The following is a 23,952-nucleotide window of genomic DNA, read 5'->3' on the forward strand; positions in this document are numbered from 1 at the left end:
AATGGTCTGAGTCCATTTTAACATAGAATTCAATGGGAAAAAGGGGTCCTTTTCCTTTCCCCACTATCCAAGTGGGCATGGAGTTGGATATAAACCTGTGGCGAGCGTAGCGAGCCACCGAGCCCGAAGCGTAGCGAGCCCCGCGAGAAGACACAGAATACTTTTTAAGAAATATGCGTCCCCTCGCGGGGCTCGCTTCGCTCGCCACGCTTCGGGCTCGGTGGCTCGGTGGCTCGCTGCGCTCGCCACGCTATATAAAATCAACTCTATGCCCACTTGGATAGTGGGGAAATGAACAGGACCTTCTTAACATTGAATCCTATGCAAAATCGCATCGAATCGCATCGCATCTGATTGTATGCCTTAAGGTAAGGCATACAATCACAAAATCGGACGCCCAGATACTACATAAGTACCAAAAATTGTTTTGTTAAGACATTATCCTTGTACATGTGTCTGATATTGCAAGCCCTGTCAAAGTCATTCACAGGCATATTGTCAGATTGGGAGAAAATGGACCCAAAAATGTCAGTGAATTCGACAAAACACATGGATCCAAAATTTGATGATCCGTGCCGGATTTTTCACCCAGGCAGATTGGAGATTGAATAAGGCATATCTAATTCACCCTGAAAATTGCAGATTTTGTTGCTGGGTGAAAACTCCTACAGATATATCTGATGTTCACCTGTTCAGCTCTCTGTAAATAACAGTGATATTGAAACCATACAGAGGGTAGTATTCAATGCCCGGGGCGAGTGGCCATCGAGGGGATTAAACGGTGGGGATCGCAGAAAACCAGCTCGCAACCTCGTTGTTTTACCCCCTCGCCAGCCGCTCACCATATTCTACGTTCCAGGAAAATCCACGTTGTCACGGGACAGCGAGGATTCCCCCAAACAGCGAGATCCGCGGCTAATGCAGGGAGCCCACTGCATTTAGCCGCAAGTCTCGCTGCTTCTGCAGCTGCATACGCCGGATCCCCCTCTCTCCAAAAACGGAGCGAGGGGGAATTGGCGTATGCGGGGGGAGAGGGGGGGGGGGGGACAGTTGAATACTGAATGGACGAGCAGCATTGAACACTACCCAGAGACTCCTGTTACAAAACAAGCACCAAATTGAGCCTTGAAGAGAGATAAAGAGGATAGTGTTAAAGTATCACCCCGTCAGCTCCTTTATGCTGTGTTATGGGTTGTGTTTGAAAAATTACAGGAGCCAGTTGGTTGGTATTTTATCTCTGTCCACTTTTTCTCACTCCAAGGCTTAGTAAATAGACTTTCCAGTGTCTTCAGTTAAATGATATGAATTGCACCAGTCTTTTGCCTTTGTGACTGTAATAGATTATTGCTATCCTGGTTGCTCATTCCATCAGAATGTTATTTTATTACAAGTGGGAATACAAAGCAAACCTTTGTTTCCATTTCGGCCTATATCTGCAGCTGTATTGCAGGTGTACCGTTCACACCAGTACAGTGTCATGCAGGCCCTGCAGCAGAAATGGAGTATACCTGTTTGTGTCCATCTCATATTCTATACAAATCTGTGTTTCCTGTGTTTAAACAAAGCACAGATATCCTGTCTGATAAGAAAGGCACAGAGAAGAAAGGCTGTGGAAACAGGCAAGGAGTGTTTCTGATAGTAACTCAAGCCTGGAAAAACTGCCTGTAAAAAACTTGACTAAGCGAATCAGAATATCTGTGAAGTCTAATGGAGAAAGCCAAAAGAATACGCTGCCAGAAACAGTTGATCATTGTTCAAAGGGGGACATATCCACTTTCTTTTGAGATATTAAAGAGTTTGTTCTGCTCACACAAAGGTAGGGCAGAGTTGGCGTCAGTCCAAGTGACTCTGTGTTCCTCATCACCATTGTACAGCCGCTGGGAGCAGGTGCTTCTACAGAACATGGAGAAAAGTAAAAACACATGCGCATAGGGGCTCTGTAATAGGTAGGTGTTACAGGTGATCCTTATACAAATTAGCTTTAACTTCACAATAACACCTATTTCCAAATTAAAGGAGAACTTACACCTCATCTACACTGACTGCAGGTGCAGGCAAATTGTATTCTTCCGTTTCTAAGAGATTTACTGAGTTCTTTAGCTTTAGAGATTTCGGTCTCTGTATGTGGATCATATTGTTTCCAGGAATATTCTGTAGACTATGTAAACACCTGTCTTTAAGAGTATCAGTTGCACAATCAATTGTTTATGAAAACATAACACCGTGGACGTGAATTCTGCTGGATGACAATAATGTATTTCACAGCTTTTAAAAAACACACAGCATAGTCTGGGGACAAATAAGGATAAAAGCCTGAGATCTCTGTATTCTCTGGTAATGGAACCCATGATGGAAGCTGTGTGGAACAAAACCCTCACAACACAGGCACTCTGCTATCAGAATAGCATGGACTCTAACCATCATCACTTTGTACAAGTCAAGTGCACCTAGGGTTCTACTGGCATAAAAGATTTATGGAGCAAGGTTTTAAGAGCAGAATTTGGGCGGAGTGAAGGAGTTATGGAATAGGCACCCCCGGGAGCTTATTTCTTGCCATGCAGCCTTGGGTCATCGTCACTGTTCAAAAGGACTTCATATGTTCTCCAGCTCTGGGATGGAGAAGATTTGGTCTAAACCTATACTTTTAATGGGGCCTGGTTTTCACCTTCGGCAGGGAGATACCTATCCAGTTAGTCTTCAAGTAATGGAATTTCACATATAAATGTGTAATAAAGTGGAGGGAGATAAAGGACCAGTTAATCAACCCCTTACTGCCACATTACACTGGTGTTGAAAAGTCACAGTTAGGGGTTGATTGGTTAGTACTGATCTCTCTCCAAAGGCGGGATGTACTTCTGGGTTTTTACTACATTTTCAAATGCACTAAAGCCCCTCCTGGCTGGGCTTCACTGCAGGGGTTACGACAGCCCTAGCTGGTATAACCCCATAGAAGTCTAGGGGCTTCTCTTCACAGTGCTTATGTGTGAGGGATCTGACACAGTTCACTCCCAGCATGCCCCAAAGCCGGTAGCTCATGCACAGAGGGACTTTCCTGTAAGAAATTAGGAAGTCCAGGCAGTGGGGGGATCACAAACAGCAGCTCATATTGGGAGAGGACTATGATGGCAATGGGATGTACCGCCACTGCTTGGTTTATCCCGCCCAAGTGCTATAAAATGTGCTTCATTTGGCAACCTCTATGTAATTCCACTCAATATTTTGGACAAAAGTAGTTTGTGTATATATATATATATATATATATATATATATATATATATATATGATCCTGGGGGATGGCGGCACTCCAAATAACAACTGTCCACACTCTGGTAGGATACCAACGTTTCTGGGCTATTACAGCCCCTTTATCAAGGTGCAAGGAAGAACACTGTGTACATATACATACAAGACATTGTTCATTGTACAAACGGAGAACACTATTCAATATAATTTAGTGGCCTTTACACATGCAAAAATACTAGTAGTTTCCACATGTTTCATGTAGCCAGTCCATTCATGATTAGGGACCTGATAGGGCCACCTAACATTCAGCAAACTTTGCAGTTTTCTGAGTTTTACTGCAAATACAAACACCATCTTCGGATGACGTTTGCTCCCAGACCCTGCTCATTCCTCTGAGACCAAGTTCCAGGTTTGAGAAGATGAATCCGAGCAGATCCCTACACTGCCCCTTCATGTCCACACATGTCCACACAGAAGCCAACAATGGGGCTAAGGGGCCAAATGCAGCCCCCCACTGCTGAGTGGCATATTGTGAACTTGGGTTGGAATGAAAGTATATTTTTGCACCTGGGCCAATCACTTCCGAAACTGTTATGTATAATAAAAGGCTAACACTGCTTCTCACCTTTATAGAGGTAATTCGGTACTTATGTATTATCTGGGCTCCCATGTTAAATGCACCCCATTTTTTCATACCCCTACGATCCAACTACGCATGGAGTTGATTTTATATAGTGTGGCGAACGCAGCGAGCCACCGTGCCCGAAGTGCGGCGAGCGCACACGGTCTCATAAGAAAAACGGGAGCCCAGATATTACATAAGTACCGGTAATTCAAGTGTTTTGTATGCCGGCGGCCACTAGATGGTGTCCGATGGACTGTTATGTTGTTGCTCCCTTTTCACGGGCTGTTAACTAGTGTGCCCATAAGTGCCTGACATAATAAAATATATATATATATATATGGGGGGGGGGGGCGGCACTCGAAAAACAAAAGTAGACCAACACTTCAGAAACAGCTTGGTCTGCTTTTGCTTCGAGTGCCGCCATCCCCCCATGCATATTAGTGGTTCACTGCACTTTCGAGGGCACCGACTTATTCAGTTATTTCATCTATTTCCAGTGTTTTTTTAGGATTGCCTCCATTCCAGAAGATTGACACAGATTTGGCAGGCGGTATTCAATGTCCAGCCTACCGAGCACCGAGAAGGGGGGCGTGGACGCGCAAAGCGGCCGGAAATTGTCAACCTGCTGCCAGGAGCTCATCAATTCCTGGCTGTTCTCGGCAAAAAATGCCCGACTGCTTGTGAAGTCAGGCACATTCTGACGAGATCCTTGTTCAATGCTGATGGGGCAGACAACATTAAATATGGCCCCACCGCTATTTCCCCCATCGGGAATAGCGGCGGGAGATTGAATACCCACCTGTATTTTGCAGTTTAGCAGATGCTACTTTATGCTATTGCAGGGTTGTGCTCCTTTCACTAACAAACTGTGCACTCAATTGCCCCAATCACATGCAGCCTGCCCTCACAACAATCCCCCAAAGGGTTCTTCAGCATTCTTCAACTGTGAACAGTCTGATGTTCTGATTTATTCAAGTCTTGCTTAATCTCACGATTTACAGGAGATGAAAAATAAGGGCAACCAGGTGCCCTGAATCTCGTCAAATGCACCTAAAGGAAAATCATCAACATAAATATAAAGTCCCCTTTAATCGTTTCTTTATTGTGTTGCCCAAGACCTGTTTTCCCTTACCATGTTATATAGATAGTGAATAATGTCTGCCAACAGATTTGAAGCACGTAGTGTTTTCATCCTCAAATTTTCCATCGTTCTCATATAAAGGCAAATACTTATGTGTTGAAAGGATTAATAGTGTATGTATAACAAGGCTTGAAGTTCTGAGCCATTAAAAAATGTATTATCATATTACTCATTGCACAAAACTGAAATCCAGGTCCAAACTAATTGCACAAGTGAATACCATGTATTTGTAATAATTTAACCAACCACAGTATAACACTTAATACATACAAAAATTCTAAATATTTTTAAATATGATATTGCCGAAGGCTTTTTATAGCATGTCGGTACTCCTCTCAAAATACATTATGTGTCACAAGAGAAGCCATCATCTCGGGAAGACAAATCAAGGGCTTTTTATGTCAGGAATCTCACAGAGCTGTTGAATGCTGAGAAATATGTTCCAGATAGTTTGTGGAAGATGAATGAAGCACTTTGGAGTCCAGCAAATGACTTCAACTTTTCAAGCCAGCAAAGAACAAGCAGATAATATCTCACACTTTGTGATGATAAGTGTTGCATTTAAGATGTCCACAGCTGTAGCCAGCTGTATGTGACCCTTTTTCCCCAGCAATTACTCTTTGTCAGCTTGTAATGCAGTTATATGAGGATTATGTTCCAGTGCTTCCCGTGTACCAAAGAAACAGTTGAGAGATTTTAGAAGTACATTTTATAAATAAGTGAGAAGCATTGGTGATTATGTTTTAAGTAAGGTCTTCATTCAATTAATCCTCTGATGGATTCTTAAAGACACACTAGCATACAAAGAAATTGGATAAAAACATATTTACCAGATATGCTGCATTCTTGATTATAACACACCTGGGGCCAAATGTAATAGGGTGAGAGTTTCAGAAAGTGAGAGATTTTGGGAGAGTTTTCCCCTTTTTTTTTAAAGCAGCAATCATTTACACTGCAAAACCAGGTTGATTTTGCCATGTAATTGATTGCTGCTTTAAAAAACATGGGAAAACGCTCCCAAAATCTCTCACTTTCTGAAACTCTCACCCTATTACATTTGGCCCCTGTTGTTAAACTCTGTACACAGTATGTGCACTCTTTTTGGCTGTTTATAGCCTACCCTAAATTAAGAGGTATACATGCTGCCAGAAATACCATAAATGGCAATAGTCCTTACATAATGCATGTTCTAACTCTATCATTTCAATTATAAGTGGTATTCAAAGCGGGATACCGACCGTCAGAACATCCCACCAGTCGGAATCCCAGGCCGTATTCTCTCTGCTTGGCAGATACTCGACAGACGGAATTCAATGTTCTGTCGAGTGTCAAAGTGGGTGTGTCGGCGGAAAACTGAAGCGGATTGTCGAGAAATGGCCGTGAAAGAGATCTGAATTGTTTTAAAGTCGGATCTGTTTTGTCGGAATCTGCCTTCAATGCTCTCAGAAAAGGGAAGCATTGAATGGGCGGCAACCGCTATATCCCCTGTCAGGAATACTGGCCAAGATTGAATATGCCCATAGTAATATACTTGTATTCTGGCTAAGGAACCATTTGACTTTACTTGTTTTCCTGATATAAAGTGGGCTCTCTGGTGTTCTTCATTACATGGAGTAGTGCAGAAACAAGATATAATTCTGTGGATATAGGGCCTGATTCAGGTTTGTAAGCAACCCAAACAAATGCAGATGTGCAAAACCATGTGCACTGCAGGGGGGGGGGGGGGATAGTAACATGTGCAAAGAGAGTTAGATTTGGGTGGGTGTGTTGAAGCTGAAATCTAAATTGCAGTGTAAAAATAAAATGTCCAGTATTTTCCCTGCACAGAAAAATTATACTAAATCCAAATCTAAATAATTATTATTATTTTATTTATAAGGTGCAACAAGTGTTTTGCAGGACTGTACAAAGGAACAGTACAGGGAGACAAAACTTAGCATTACAGTAAATTAATAACAAAATCAGAGTACAGGTAAAATGAATGCCACAATTCAATACACATTACAGCTTTATTATACCCCTTTTCCACTGCAGCTCTTAAATGGCAATTATAAGTAGTGATGACTTGATCAACATATTGCTAGGGGCTGGTGACCAAAGATGGAGATGAGTGTGCGGACAAAGATGGTTGCTGAGTGTGTGAGTATGGGAGAGCTGTGAGTTAAATGTGAAGAGAAGTGGGCTTTGACAACAGGATGGAAGAGAGACCTGCTCTGAAGAGCTTACAATGTAGTAGGAAGGGGAGACAGACAGATTACCTGAGGTGCAAGCAGGTGGGAGGTGGCTTGATAGCAGGATGTAAGCAGGCAGAGATGGTCAAGGCATGTGGCAGGGGTCGGAGGACAAGCTTTGCACTTAAACCACTTTGCACTTGTTACATCAGCCCCACCTGCAGTGCAACATGGTTTTGCCCAGTTGTGTGCTTCTTTGCTTTGCTAACACAGCTAAATCCCACCCATTGATTATTGTAATTCAATAAAGGGGTGGAAGTGCACAGCCTGCACAAAAGGACTATTAATAATAATAATAATAATAATGGCCGTATTCGTGGCTTTACTAAAACAGTACAGGTTCCTTGCAAAGGGTACTGGGTAATCTCAACTTTCTAAATACAACCTGTGCTGGTTTTACTGCATACTTACCTGCTTTTTTGCCCCCTCCTCCAGCAGTGGGCAAAATGGGGGGTGGGGTGTGGGCAGTGGGAAGATTCACTTAGTGTGTGGGGGGGGGATGATAACACGAGTGCCTCATTATGACGTGTAGGTGAACAGCTTTGTCCTTTCATTGGAGTACCTTCTTGCTAGGAGGTCACTGTACTATTAAATTCATATATTTGTACTATTCTATAGGTAATCCACAGTAAGGCAAAGTTAGTATCTTATTCTGGTCATCCTGAATGCACAGAACAACTGTAATTTCAGCTCAAGTACAGTAATTACATACCTCTGTACTTAGAGCACAACTATCTCCAGCATTTTAATAGTAATTGTATTGCAGTCGTGTATGCAGTATTATCCAGCACCAGCTCTATGGGCCAAACATGTTCAAACTCAGTCTCTCTATACCTAATTCAGTGTCTTAGTATACAGTACTAGTAAGCCAGCTCCAAGCAAATGCTTTGAAAGCTAGTAGATGTAGTTTCACTTGCTGCCAACAGATGGCAGTGTAAACCCACTTGAAGCAAATGCTTCCAAAGCTAGTAGATGGGTTCACTCCACTCGCTGCCAACATATGCCAGTGTTTTGATGCCACAAGGAAACTAGACATGTGTGTGTGTGTGTGTGTGATAAAACTGTTTTAAAAATTTAGAATGAAGCTCAATTTACATTGGGACGTCTGCCTTTTCAGCACAGGTAATAGTCAGCGTCTGTGGACTGTCTTTCTTTCACACTGCCAGAACTCAGCTCTGGTCCCCAGTACTCCACACCAGCTGGCATGTCTCTCAGTACCACTTAAAGTTATGTCCTTTGTCCTCCCTGCGATGATGTTCAAATAAAGTTTTATTAAGTAAGAACTTTTTTGTCGCAATCGGAAGAGGTAAAAACTTTTTAAATTTTGTCTTATTCCATTGCAATTCAAAGTAATGAAATAATAATTATAATAAAAAGAAACATCCCAATGCTCTTCCTGACACAAATACATTGGGCGGGCAGCTTTATAATCTGAGATAAGCAGAGATAGCTAATAATGACAGTGGTCATAGGTGTCAGAATCTGAGGGGGGGGGGTGGCTCTTAATGGGTTGCAAGTGCTTTGCGAGAACCATCCAGGGTTACCACAGCAGTGCCAGGATGGGGATAATCCCCTTTCTGGCTGCTCTACCTTAACACCCCCCCCCCCCACAGTTCTTCTCCATCTGCCTCCAGGACTCTCTCTCTCCATGAACCCAGATCAGCTGCTACAGTGTGAGCTTTTTTACTGTGGACTGGATTCTCCTCTGAGACCAACCCTGCACCTTCTCACCTCCCACTTCCTATGTTCCCCCTCATCTCCCTCTTCCTATGTCCCTCCCCTCTTCACCTCCCCCTAATAGATAGAGTAGACACATGTATATACTGCACGTACAAAATGGTAAGCAAATAAACAGAAGAGAAATCAAAATCAAATCAATGGGAGTTATTCAGACCTGATCGATGGGCTGCAAACTTGCGGGCCGGGCAACTACGGCATGGCTCATAGTATGCATGTGCAAGGCCACCCTTTCTTAATCACTGGCCCTATACAAGTTGATTGACAGGAAGCCTGTGTTTGTGGGTGTCTAACAGCCATTTATTGAGCATGGCAGAGAAAATGCAAGCATGCCCAAGCGCTTTCGGGGAGGGTGTGACATCAGCTCAGGCCCCGATAAGCCTGTGTCAATCGCACTGACCGAGTAGGTCCTGGGCTATGCACAGACTGCACACGCTGCAAACATCATCGGTGCGAATGGATTTGCTGCTAATCATCGCAGGCCTGCAATATTTTCGCAAGATTTACGTCAGCTTGCACAGGGTGGGAAATTACTCTGGCGGGTGGTTATTACCTGATCCCAAGGCTCTAGAAAATAGAAGCCAAGCGATCAGGTCTAAATAACCACCCATATTTGGTGAAACCGCCCTTTGCCTTCAAAGCAGCATCATTTCTTCTAGTTACACTTACACACAGTTTGTGAAGGTACTTGGCAGGGAAGTTGTTCCAAACATCTTGGAGATGTTCTGTGGATGTAGGCTTGCTCATATCCTACCGGCTCTTAATGTAATCCCAGACACAATAACGTTGAGATCAGGGCTCTGTAAGGGCCATGTAACAATAAACTATTAACACTTCTATTTTTGAAAGTATTCCTAATTTGGAGCATTTTTTCCACACCTGCCCATTTAACAATGATCCCATTTACAATGAGATCTGGGCAGAATATTATCGCCCAGGATCACATTGTAAAATGCGATCCTAACGGCGGGATGTATCATCCCCCGCTCGCAGGGACAGGGCTTTGAAAGAAGCACGTCCCTGTGATGTGCTGAGCCGGGTGCCGGGGGGAGGGCTGACACCCAGCTGACCGCATTGCCCCGGTAGCAATAGGCTACAATGGGCTACCGCCATCTCAGAATGACGGTAACCCAGGGATGCGCTGCTGCCCGATGTTGATACATCGGGCAGCTTCACATCCCCCATAGAAACCTATGGGGGAGCCGGCTGGCGGCAGTGCAGGAGGTATCACAGCAGGGATCGGAGATTCTTGCTGCGGTCCATCCTGATACATTCGGGGGATACTTAATATTTGTGGCTAACCCCCAAAAACTGGTGTTTTCGGGATTTAGCAGCAAATATAGAATGCTAAATGGGCCCCTAAAACTTTAGCACAGTACTGTACTGTATAGCTGTCAGTTAGGTGGTGTGTCAGGTATGTTCAGCTGCCCCTGAAGGGTGGACATTCAGCAATTTACGGGCTCCAAAATTCTATTATAGCTATAATTATAGGGAAATGTTGCTATAATTTTATATATTATTGTAGAACTTATTTTACTTCTCTAAGCAATGTACTGGCATATTAGGACAGTTCAAATACTTATTTCTTCCTAAAAAAGTTATGAACTATACCAGACTTCACACACACACTGTTGTATATTTCGTCTGCTCATTCAAAAGTTGTTGACAGATGACACAACTGTGCAGCATTTCTGTGATGTGAAATCATTCACTGGATGATTATTTTCTTACCCATAGTGCTTTGACACCTTGATGGTCAAAGTTGCCTGCTGCCTGCTTTATTATAATACTACTATAATGAGCAGATTCAATCACAGTCGCCTTTGTGATCCTAACCTTACAGTGAAGGAAAACAAAACAGCAGAGTATGTGCCTGATAAGACACAATACACACATCACATGGCAGGCACCATGCCAGACACACATCATAAATTCTTTCATCGTAAAACATTGCTTGGTGATAATGCAAGGCAGGACCTCTACTGCTTATTTCTCAATAGGCAACACAAACTAGACATCCATGGCTCAGAGAACAAAACATTATTCATAAGACTATAACAGCATGTCATAAAAATACTAGCTTGCCTAACCTTTGTATCCATAAATAGTTTTAACAATTTTTTGACCTATACATAATGGAGAGGTTGTTTCATAATGTGATCTAATAGATAAATTACCCAAATTCACATGACTGCCTACCGAGTGGCATAACTAGAAATGTTGCTCCCCCTGCCAAAAAAAGTATCTGGTGCCCCTCTGCTCCCATTTTGTTTGTAAAATAAATAATTTGCATGTACCTCTAGGGCGTCCATTTCAAAAAGAGTGTTTGGCCTCACTGCAAGGGCGTGGCCTTGCAACACACCATAATGCTCATTAGACAATATGCCACACACCATAATGCCCCTTACACATAATGCCCCACACCGTAATGCTCATTACACATTATGCCCCACACCAAGAATCCCCCCCCCAGCAGGGAAGAAGAGACTCAGCCCCAGTAATTCAGCAAATTTTTAATGTATTAAAGTAACTACAACGTTTCAAGGTCAGACATGTCCCATCATCAGGATAGCACTTTGATATAAAGATGATGGGGCATGTCTGACCCTGAAATGTTTCTGCCAATGCATACAGCCTTTTACTTAATCAAAGGTAGTGCCAATCTAATGTATATATAACGGTGCTCGAAGTGGAAACAGTGCTCGAAGTGGAAATTTTGAAGTGGGGATATGGAAAGGTGAAGGATTAAATTAAGCACTCTGGAAAAGGGGGTGTATCCTTTAGTGTAGAGTACAACACCATATACCCTTATACACCACAATGGTAGGACTCATTATACTAACTAGTACTAGTGCCCCTTACACATTATGCTACACCAAATGAGCCAAAAATTCCCATGGAATGAGCCAAAAATCACATTACGCCACATGGAATGAGCCAAAATTCCCATGAAAAGAAACAAAATTTGCATTATGCCTCACAGTATGAGACAAAAATCACATTATGTCACAGAGTGTGTGCCAAATATCACATTATGCCACACGGTATGAGCAAAAAATCACATGCCAAATGGTATGAGCCAAAATTCACTTTATGCCAGGTGGAATGAGGCAAAATTCCCACATAATGAGCCAAAAATCACATTTTACCACACAGAATGAAACAAAATTTGCACAGAAAGAGCCAAGATTCACATTATGTCACACGGTATCCAAAAATTACATTTTGTTACACAGTATGAGCCAAAATACAGAGACAGAGTGAATTACAGCAGGGACAGAGAGAGTGACAGGGACAGAGAGAGTGACAGGGACAGAGACAAAGAGAGCAGGGACAGAGACAAAGAGAGTGACAGCAGAGACAGATAGAGTAACAGCAGGGACAAAGAGAGTGAAAGCAGGGACAGAGAGAGACAGGGATGGAGACAGCAGGGCCAGAAAGAAGATTGCCTAAGGAGGAGGCTCTCACTGATGCGGCAGCATCAGTGAGGAGGAGGCTCTGGCTGTGAGGTCCCCTGTGTACAGTCCTCCTATGGTCAACATCATTTCAAATCCACCTGTGGGCTGGCAGCCAATCAGGAGTGGATGTGCAGTTACTCCTTATTGGCTACCGGTTGAGAGCTCCAATTGGCACATGAATAGCGATGAATCTGAAATGACGGTGTCATGGTTTTTCATTCAGTGCTCAAAGTGCCAATATGCCTTACCGGTGTATACCAGCCCACTTCAAGCAGTCTGGTTCTAATTGTGGGTACTTAAACAATTGCATAAAAGCAGCAGGGTGCTTGACTGGTGGGGGAGGGATGAAGTGGATACAGCTGCAGGGTCTGGGTGCCTGAAGGGGGGATGCATCAGTTGTGGGATGCTTGGGGGGGGGGGGGGGGGGGAGCATCAGCCTTGTGCCTGACTAGTCAGACTGGGGGTGGAGAGAGCAGTGTCCGGCTGCCTGAGCGGACATGGGGAGGGAGTGGGGTACACAGCCGCTGGGTCAGGTTGCCTGAAGGGGTGTGGTATAACACAGCAATAGTTGGGATTCCAACAGTCATTAGTCCGATGTCAGAATCCCGACTGCAGGGACTCAGACAGCGGGGGCAGTGCAACGAAGCCCATTGCAGGCACAGTGGCTCGCTACGCTTGCCACCTATTTATTCTCCAACTATGGGGGTCGTGGAACCCCACAAGGGAAAATAGCCGCTGCCCGTGTGTCGGGCTTTTAGCAGGTAGGATTCCGACGTCGGGGTAATGACTGTTGGAAATCTGACAGCCGGTGAGTCCTCCACACCCTAACAGACCTACTTTAAGAACCTACTTTAGTGCCAGCAGCTCCCCTCCAGTCCTCTCCAGCATCTCACACGCTGCTCTTGGGAGGGAGGAGGAACACGCTGCACTTGTTGGGAGGGAAGAAGGCGCATGGATGTAATGGCGGTCCGGGTTTCTGCTGCTCCTGCGCATGTCGGTCAGTGCAGCAAGAATCTTGAAACCAGCCCTCCCCGCAAACTCTGAGAGAGCTGGCTCCCCCAAGCCGCCACGGGATCTGTGGATGTGTTGTTACGCCACTGTGGCTAGCTTAAATTGCTTACGTAAATACTGTATTTTTTGCTTGGTAGTCTCAGGTGCAAAAATAAAGCACAACAAAGCTGTTTCCTCACATAACATTGAGAAAACATACCCTTGCTTACCCTCTTTGAAATGTCCCCAAGAGGAAATGCCCATGAGGTGGGGGCAGGTCCTGATTAACGGTTCCAGGTTCCCTAGGCTAATAGGCATATGTAGCTCCCCTTGTAATGCTGCTAAACACATGTGTATGAGCGCTCAGGGACACGCCAGTCATACTGCCCATTTGCATGTAATGTAGGGTATACAACTGGCATGTAGGATCTAATATTTGTGGCATGTGAAATTTACAATGCGATCAGGTCGGAATATTACTGGCCAGGATCGCATTGTAATATGGGATCCTATCGGCGGGATGTATCCAAAAGGAGCCCATTCCTACTATGTGCTGAGCCGGGCGCCGAGGGGGATCTGCGCATTCGCAGTTAGCGCTGACTCCCCCACCGACCCCACTGTCCTGGCAGCAGTGTGGCAGTACCCCAGTCCCAGAATGGCGGTAGCCCAGGGATGCGATGCGCTGCTGCTCTATGTTGATACATCGGGCAGCTTCGCATCCCCCATAGTAACCTATGGGGGAAGCGGCCGGTGCAGGAGGGATCGGAGATTCCTGCTGCAGTCCCTCCTGATACATACCAGTGATACTTAATCTTTGCAGCTAACCCCCGAACATGGGTGTGTTGGGGTATTTAGCCACAAATATTGTATGATAAATGTGCACCTTTGGCTACCCCAGCTGGTTCTGTAGCACAATGTACATAAAGTAATGGTTCCTTCAGTAAGTTACATTGTCAGAGCCATCTGGCAGTTACCTTAAGAACTTTACAACCCCCCCACCCCCCACCCACCCACCTCCAGTGCATCAAGACAGGTGATAGCTAACAACCATGGAATAAATGTGGCCTTCATTTCCTCGGCTGTCACTTGCACCCTTTTGTTCTTTACACTGTTGCACCGATTCACCAGCCACATTTTTTGGCACTTTCCACATTCTTGTTTGACTAGAACAAGTCCATTATTTAACATTTAAGCAACATATATTTGACTTACCCGTCTCAAAAATTCAGAGTAGCTCTAAACAGAAATTGTGATTGAAATGTTAAAAAGAGAGTGTTACATGAACGGCTGAATGGTGACAGTCTTTGTCCTGCAGGACTCAATTCTGTGCTTTATTTATGCTTGTCTGCCACAGATACATATACACATACTCCAGTCCTCTCAGGGCCACCAAGAGAAATCCTGGGCCCTGGTACAACAACATCCCCCCCCCCCCCGACTGATTTAGATTATTTATATATATATATATATATATATATATATATATATATGTGTGTGTGCGTGTGCAGTATATGGCACTATATACTGTACTCAGGGGCGTAACTAGAACTATGTGGGACCCACATCTTACAAAACTGGCATCCAGGCAGAGATTATACATTAAGGCATGTTGCTGAAAGCATGCACGAGCCACACCCTCAGGAATCAGGCTGCACTCTGTGGATTTTTCAGGCTGGACTCACCCACAAATGTCCCGTTATGCTACACAGAATGAGCCAAAATTCACATTATTTCACACAGAATGAGCCAAAATTCACATTATTACACACAGCGTATGAGCCAAAATTCCCACGGAATGAGACAAAAAGCACATTATGCCACATGGAATTACCCAAAATTCCCACAAAACGAACCAAAATTCCCATTTTGCCACACAGTATGAGCCAAAATTCATATTATGCCACACGGTATGAGGCAAAATTCAGGGACAGAGAGAGTGACAGCAGGGACAGAGATAGGGTCATGGATCATGACAGCAGGGACATAGGCACAGGGAGAGTGAGGATCAGAAGTGACAGCAATGACAGACTGACAGCGAGGACATACAGGTGGGAGAGAAAAAAGCAGCATAGTAAGATTGAGCAGCAGTGAGGAGGCATTGGGTGGCTGTGAGGAGGAGGCTCTGGTCAGCGGCAGCGGCTCTGGTTGGCAGCAGTCTAGAGGAGGCTCTGTTTGGCACTGGTAGCTCTACACTGTGGCAGTGGAGGTGGCTCTGGCTTGCAGAGCAGCTCTGGCTGGGAGACCCCCCGCGTCCGCTTATGACCGCCATTATTTCAAATCTGCTGCTGTATTTTACACATATATGTAATTGTTGTAATTTTTTAATGTAGGGAGACACTGGGGCTTATAGTGTATGGGCTCTACATTCCTCCATGGCATTGGCCTCACCTCTTCCACTTCTCATAATAGGCTAATAGGCCCATGAACATTTTCATCTCCAGGCCCATTAGGCCTTAATCCAACCCGTTTGCAGAGGGCCCTCCCGCTATGCTGAAGTGGCTGGGAGGGGTGTGGAGAGCCTTTCGGCTGTACTTCGGTGCCAGCGGGTGAGAAGAAAGCTGCGGAGGGCTCTCCCACCATGCTGTGGGCAGGGGCTACTGTGCTTCCATAGGTGGGGAGGGGTTTGCAGAGGGCCCTCCTGCTATGCTGCAGCAAGTGGGAAGGATACGGAGGACCGACCCTCCAGCTGTATAGCTGACAGGTGAGGAAGTTGCTGCTGAGGGCCCTTCCGTCATGCTGCGGGAGGGTGGAAAGGGGTTTGCAGAGGGCTCTCCTGCTGCTGCTACACAAACCCAGCGCCAGGGGTGGATTTAGGGAGGAGGGCGCCCCTAGGCACAACAATAATGTTTACTAAGTAGGACAGTTTATAGGGGCAGTATCTGCATGTCCTATCCATTTACACTCTATTTAAGATGGAATATAGTACAGTACAGTGGATATTTTGCAGTTATTGGTACATTTTGGGCTGACAGTACTATCACAGGCATCCAAGTGCCGCCCCCAAACATGTGCCGCCCCTAGGCCGGTGCCTCACGTGCCTAATGGGAAATTCGGCTCTGCCCAGCGCACCTGCCGCCACGGAAAATACAATTTAAAAAAAAGTGTGTGGGTGTGTATATGGACCCGGGCCCCCCTGAGAGGCCGGGACCCAGGTAAACTGTACCTGCCCTCCCCCCCCCTCTCGGAGGCCCTAAGTCCTCTTCCAGAAAAGTTACAACTGTAATCCTGAATGTCATAATCCAAAATAACAAAGTTATATATTTTATTGAACTGTCTTCATAGAACATTATCATTAAATTAAGACAACTTCCTCAGAAAGCCATAAAGTCTTTAATGAACTAATATAAAATGACACACAGAACAAGCTAGACACTGGCACTTTGCTCGGATAAAACTGTGTTTATTCTGTTTCCAGCAATAGTATTGTAATAATAAAATAGGGATAGCCTGTCTGAGAAAGCGGGCAGCAGTCCCGGGAAGTGCGTAATAAAGTTTATGCAGTCTATCACATTTTGTACCAAATGATCAAGACAGATTTTTACGGGTGCCATACTATAAATCTGGGGTGTGGTATAGAAGATCACAAATGTCTAGACAGGAATTATTACTATAAATCTGGGGTGTGCATTCTGAGATCCCCCTTCCCCCCATAGACAGGAATTAGATTGCCTCCATATTGGTTGTCAGGGTCAATAGGTCTACAGGGATGTAAGGTCGACAGGTAAAAGTTAGACAATGGGTAAGGTCAGTTACTTCAAAAGATCAACATGACAATGGTCAACACAAAAATGGCAGAACCAGTTTTGGTATTTGGGTGTAATTTATATGCGCCATCATATGTGACCGCAATCAGAGAAAATGTGTACCCTCACATATTTGCTGCACTGGCCATGCGCTCTGGCAAAGTGGCTCGCTCCACTAATGCAGCGCTTACCACAATCGTTGTCCATATGGAGAGATTAAATCAAGCAAAAGTTGGGAAAACATATAAAGAAAACCCTTTGTGTTGACCATTTAAATGAAGACCATTGTCATGTCGAACTTTTCAACATGTCCTTTGGTTCCCTTCTACCTTAACGCATGACGACTTTTCATCTGTTGACCTTTTCTACCGCTCAACCTTTACCACCTATTGACATGATGCATGTCTACTATATGGTGTCCACCTACTTACTGTCGACCTAGACACTGTGGACATACGGTATCATCCAGATACCACAAATCTTCAATAAACTATTTCATTTGCAGAAATGCTACTGACTATTCAACTGGGGGAACCTGTGCCGGAAAGGACATTGTTTGAATTTACATAAGATACATGTCATGGCAGGTTTGTAACAAGTGTGGGAGCCACCTGCGGCCATTAGGTCGACAGTGTCTAGGTCAACAGTCAAAAGGTCAGCACATCAAAAGGTTGACATGTATAATGTCGACATGGTTCAAAGGTCAACAAAAACAAAAGTTTGACGTGGAAAAAGGCTGACATGAGTTTTTCATGATTTTTTTTTAAACGAACATGTTCATACTTCACTATACCAGTAGGCAAAGAGGGAGAATAAAATAGTGTGCCGAGCAGAGCGAGCCATGCGAGGGGACGCAGTACACTTATATGGTGTCAATGTCGACATATGCCGACACAGACACACAAAAATCTGAAAAAATCATGTCGACCCTTTGCTTGTGTCGACGTTTGACTCTGTTGCCCTAATGCATTTTGACCTTTTTCATGTGTCGACCTTTTAACTGGAAATGGGTTGTTAGGTCAACAGTCAAAAGGTCAACCTTTTGACTGTCGACCTAACATGCCATTTCCGATATGAAAGGTAAGCTCCAATATTCTTCAATGACTCCGGGGATAATAAAGAGTTAATCCAAGCCACTGGTTACGACTGCTTTTTCAGTACAGAGCATTAGAACACTACTGATTCCTGTATACAAAATGCTTTGTGGCACTACACTGTAGTACCCTTAAGTGAGCAGCTGTTATATCCAATCTTTCCTCCTATTAGTTAAGGTCATTTTAGGTTGAAGGAAACAATATGTTTGGTCTTGTTCCAAATTTGGACTCTTACCCAGTGTCAAAACCACTGGAATTTTACAAGCAGCCCATGTGGCACGGAAGATTTTTTTTTGTTCTTTTGGTCTTCAGTCTAAACCATTTTGAACATCAAACAGCCAGTGAAAGGGATACAGTTGGGTTTGGGGAAGCGGTTAAAGAATGTGAAATACTGGATTTACTGACTAGCAATGAAGATAATTCAGACACAGCTTTCTCACACAGCTCTGGTAATGCACATCAGCAGTTCAGCTGCAAAACTTCATGGAAGAGCAGAAGAGGCTTCACAGCACTAGCTGTAGTATAAGCTGATCTGTGTTGTAAAACAACTGAATACTAGTGAAATAAGTGTACCGTATATTAGGTCAGGTGCTCCAGTCTGGATGAAACCAGCTTTGAAAATAGCAAGAACAGAATTTCTTGGAGATTCCTGTCTCTTCTCTTATAGAGATGCTATCCTGGTTATGCCACTGCTTTTAATGTCCTTAAACATTTATTATCCCATATTTTTTGACAGCAATAGTATGCACACACTAAGGGCCCTTCCCCCATCCAGGACACACTACCCGTGCAAACTAATACCTCCCAACTTCTTTAAAAATCAGGACCGAAAAGGTGGCTTTGCAGAAAAGGTTGCGTCCTCATGGTAAATGCCAACCCATGTGCCATGCCCACAGCTGTGTCATACTAAGGATATATATACAGCACTCTGAGGCTCCCCCAAGCTCTCCCTTCATGGAACAGACTGTGTCCAAGCGCAGGACTAATTCTAAGCAATGCAGTGGCTCAAAAATGGGTTTTATGGGTGCCTTTCCAGTACCTGTAATACGAATATATAGTACTCACCTTGCCGGGCCGCTTTCACTGCTGTTGTCTCTTCCCCACTGGTACCAGCTCACAGGAAAAAAAGCAGCCCAGTTTTGAATCCAAGATTGCGTAAGTGAAATTTCGGTACTTGTTTCCTAGAACGGCCACAATCGTGAGTGATCGTGGCTCTTAATTAAGGGACACGATCCTCACGATGTGGCCGATTTTTTACAATTTTTTCCATTTGATTGACAGAAATCGGGTCAATCGGTCGGTCGCGACCAATTAAAATCGGCCGCGATGCGACCGACCGATTGACCCGATTTTTCCATAGACTTCAATGTTAAAAAATCTTTTAACATTGAAATCGGTCGGTCTTGTGCCATTATAATGGCACAAGATGAGATGGACTTGATTAAGTCCATCTCACATAGGGAAAAATGATAAAAAAGGTGAAATGGGCCAATATGACCCATTTCACATTTTTTATGTGCCCGCCATGACCCCACGATAGACGTGAACCCGAAGCGTGGCGAGCGCAGCGAGCCCGCGAGGGGCGGCGGTGCGCGTCCTCCGACCTTTTCATTTCCCTACTATCCACTAGGGCGTGGAGTGAGAATATAATAGTGTGGCGAGCGCAGCGAGCCACCGAGCCCGAAGCGTGGCGAGCGCAGCGAGCCCCGCGAGGGGACGCGTATACCTGTGAAGTTAGACGCGTCCCCTCGCGGGGCTCGCTGCGCTCGCCACGCTTCGGGCTCGGTGGCTCGCTGCGCTCGCCACACTATTATATTCTCACTCCACGCCCTAGTGGATAGTAGGGGAATGAAAAGGTCGGAGGACGCGCACCGCCGCCCCTCGCAGGCTCGCTGCGCTCGCCACGCTTCGGGTTCACGTCTATCGTGGGGTCTAGCACACTTATTAACATTTGGGGGGGCAATTTAAACAAATCTGGTGTAAAAAAAAAAAAAATCGGGTGAAAAATCGGCAGATCGGATCGGTCGCATCGTATGCGACCAAATCGCATGCGATGCGACCGATCCGATTTTTTATCTTACGACCACAACGATCTAAATCGTTGTGGCCGTTCTAGGAAACAAGTACCGAAATTTCTGTAATCGGATATAGCATTTAGCATCAGCCATCTTGGATCCAAAAAGAGGCTACCTCTCCCCTGTTAGCTGGCTGAGATGCAGGGAGGAGATGATAGCATGGGAGTGCTAATGCACATACTCCAACATTGTTCCTGCAGGGATGCTGCAAACCAAGTTGGCAGTGTCCTTTTGTTACCGCTTAGGGTAACATAGCGGGAGACGGACTTTCTCTTAGCTCCAAGAGACCTACATGATTTACCTACATTACCATTGTTCCAGCATCCTGCACCACTGCCCACATCTCGTGTACACTGGCTGGTGAGCTGCTACAGCCCCGCTCTGCTCCAAGCTCCACATCATGCCTTAACCATTGTAACCAGTGAGTATGGCTGTACCTACAACTCTCCATACTGTAAGTCACTGGACTGCTCTTTGGGTCTGGAACATTCCACACTCCAATGTTTGAATATATAGATGTAAAACTTATTGTAAAATCAAGAGACAAATTCCTCACATTATTATGGAATGTCACATTGTGGGTTTTATAGGCAACAGGACAAAATGTAAGATGTGTTTCAGAAGATCATCCCTTATTGAGTGTACATTGGGACTAATTCCGACCTGCTCGCTGAGGTCCGAATTAGGCCCGTCTCCCATGGTGGGGTTCTGCACAAGCTCATAGGCGCTAATGTGCATGTGTAAACTCCTGCAGCGGACGCCTTCAGCAAGATTTTCACTGGCCGGTGCCCTCGTACAGTTATTGCCAGCCGGGGGGGGGGCAGGTGACATCACATGACATCAGCGCCCGGCCCCAATTCAGACAACAATGTGCAGCAGAAAAGGGGGTCCTGGGCTGCTTTTCTGCTGCGAATAGAGAAGTGTGTGGAGTTTGTATCTTCTCACCCTGCTTATATCCTATGGGTATTATCCAGTTTCCTCCCATATTCCTATAACATAGCAATAGGTTCATTGGATTCTAACAAAACTAAACCTGAGTATGTGTGAAACTGAGGGAATATTGTAAGCTCCACTGGGGCAGGGACTGATGTAAATATTCTCTGTAACATTAACTATATACTGGCGTACATTAAAAAAGATAAGTAGCAATAGTTTCAGAATGTACAGAACATAGACTTTATGAAGATTATCTGTCCCATGGCTGTAAGAATTGTGCTGGTCATGTTGAGCGATGCGACTAACCTCTCTCTTGCCACACATAACCAAATACTGTATGTTTCTACATACAAAACTCACTCACTCTACAGAAATAATGAAACATTTGTTTCTTCTCACTTGTAGAGATCATTTATTGATTTACTTTTCTTTCTTTTTTTTTTTTACAAGACAAGACAGTAGAACAATTACTCCTGGCATGTCTACGCAGTGAATAGTCTGATGCATTGAGATGTATCTTGTTTAAATGAGTTCCACATGATGAGAAATGAATTAACTTTATTTTTCTTTTATTCTTTTACTTTGCAGACGTCTTGCAGGAAATGACTTGACATACATCCCCAAGGGAGCGTTTGCTGGGCTCAACAGTCTCAAAGTTCTGTAAGTAGAGTAAGCATTTGCGGTATATATTTCCAGTTGCTGGTCTAAATTGCCGTAGGCCAATGATTACACTACCAAATTGCTTTAACATTTCATCCAATAAACACTTTATATTGTGTGTGTATATATATATATAAATATATATATATATATATATATATATGTGTATATCATACACTTTGCTGCATTCACTTTTTCTAGTACTATCAATACATAAATGTATATATATATATATATATATATATATATGTGTATATATAATATATATATATATATCATTTGAAATAAGGCAGCACTACCTTGAAATAATAAAAGAAATAGAAACACAATCAGGAATATTGAACTACGGGCGGGTTGCAATGCTGTTCGCTGACTTTATAAATCTCTGTGGGCAATGGGACCACACATCGCCATTGCCAGGGTCAGACTGGCCAATCTGGCACTTCTGGCAAATGCCAGAAGGGCCGATGGCAAGGTGGGCCAGATTTGAGTCCCGCTGGCCACAGCTGGGACTCTCCTCTGTTCGGCGGCACTGGCCGCGGCTCTAAGAATATGGCTTCGGCTTAGGGAACATGGCCGCCGGCCTCCTGCACTGAGGACCTGTCTAGGAGGCCACTACAGAGGGTGGGGCTGTGGGTGGGACTATGCCAGAGAATAAGCTAGAAAGCAGTGAAGCCTGCCTGCCTGTGCCGATCCTCACACAGCACCCAGACGGACATGCAGAGGTGTCCAGATCCATCGGCGCATTTTATAAACTGTTATGTGCAGACCGAGTGCTGCCGATATTGGAGCGGCCGCTGCCCCCTCCCCCGGCCTGAGTGATCTGCTGCAGCGCGCAAGCTCCTCTCACTCTCAGGCTTTTCCGTTCCCATGGGGCTTAGCTTGGCAATAGTGGTGCTGCTGGGATGGCCGTACTCCCAGAGGCGGAGGCAGAGACTGATGGTAATCATGTCGGGGGTGGCGGCAATGTCGGCGGGTGGTGGTGGAGCACTGACAATGATGGACTGTACAGCACTGAGGAGTCAGGACACCAGAGAACTTCTCTGAGAAAAGCCTGTGGTGTCCTAACTCCTCAGTCCTGTTATTATGCAGAGGGAGCAGCCTGTGGTGTCCAGTTATTGTGCAGGGGAGCAGCCTGTGGTGTCCAGTTATTGTGCAGGAGGAGCAGCCTGTGAAGTTGTTATTGTGCAGGGGGAGCAGTTTGTGGTGTTCTGTTGTGCAGGGGGAGCAGCCTGTGGTGTCCAGTTATTGTGCAGGGGGGGTAGGCTGTGGTGTTCTGTTATTGTGCAGTGGTGCAGCCTGTGGTTTCCAGTTATTATACAGGAGGAGCAGCCTGTGGGGTCCAGATTGTGTCATATTCTGTAATGGGCATTACAATGTGTTCCATAATGTGTAATGGGCATTACGGTGTGTTCCATAATCTGTAATGGGCATTACGGTGTGTTCCATAATCTGTAATGCCTATTTTTTCTGATGCCACACCTCCTTTCCATGAGACCACGCCCCCTTTTCCCCACGCAAGGGTCCCGCCTACTGCAGGTGGGCCTGTGTGCTCAAAATGCCAGGGCCGATTTCTGGTCCCAGTCCGGCCTTGGCCATTGCTATAGGGCAGCGGTTCTCAAACTGTGGGTCCTGACCCCAAAGTGGGTCCCAACCTCCTCAGCATGGGGTCACGACTCCATGTTGCTAACCATCAGGCTGATGACTTCTCTAATCTCACGCAGTGATTTAAGGAGTCTGAAACATCTGTTATTTTAGACTCCGCCCATCATTTTGTGCCTCCACAATGCTGCCATATGTGTGCTATCTGCTGACTACACATGTGATGTGATGGCCTTCTGCAGTCACTTGCTGGGGTCCTGTAATTATTTTTATTGCCTCATGGGGGTCCCAGAGCAAAATAGCTTGAGGGCCCCTACTATAGGGTGTACACACAAAAAAAAGAAAACCGTATAAAAAATTATATTCAGTGAAGTGAACATAGTATACAGTCCTAAAATGAATACATTTTACAGTAAT

At 44.8% G+C, this 23,952-nt stretch overlaps 1 protein-coding gene across 1 annotated transcript in view; it reads left to right on the top strand.

Moving 5' to 3' along the window:
• Positions 1-23,952, top strand: part of LGR5 (leucine rich repeat containing G protein-coupled receptor 5) — a 179,506-nt gene that overhangs the window by 89,556 nt on the left and 65,998 nt on the right. Inside the window, exon 3 of the mRNA XM_083182546.1 lies at positions 21,862-21,933. Within this exon, the coding sequence (XP_083038672.1) occupies positions 21,862-21,933 (72 nt within the window). The remainder of the gene's footprint in view (positions 1-21,861; positions 21,934-23,952) is intronic.

Source organism: Crinia signifera, chromosome 4 (assembly GCF_055691185.1).
Source record: "Crinia signifera chromosome 4, ASM5569118v1, whole genome shotgun sequence".
Lineage (NCBI taxonomy): Eukaryota > Metazoa > Chordata > Amphibia > Anura > Myobatrachidae > Crinia > Crinia signifera.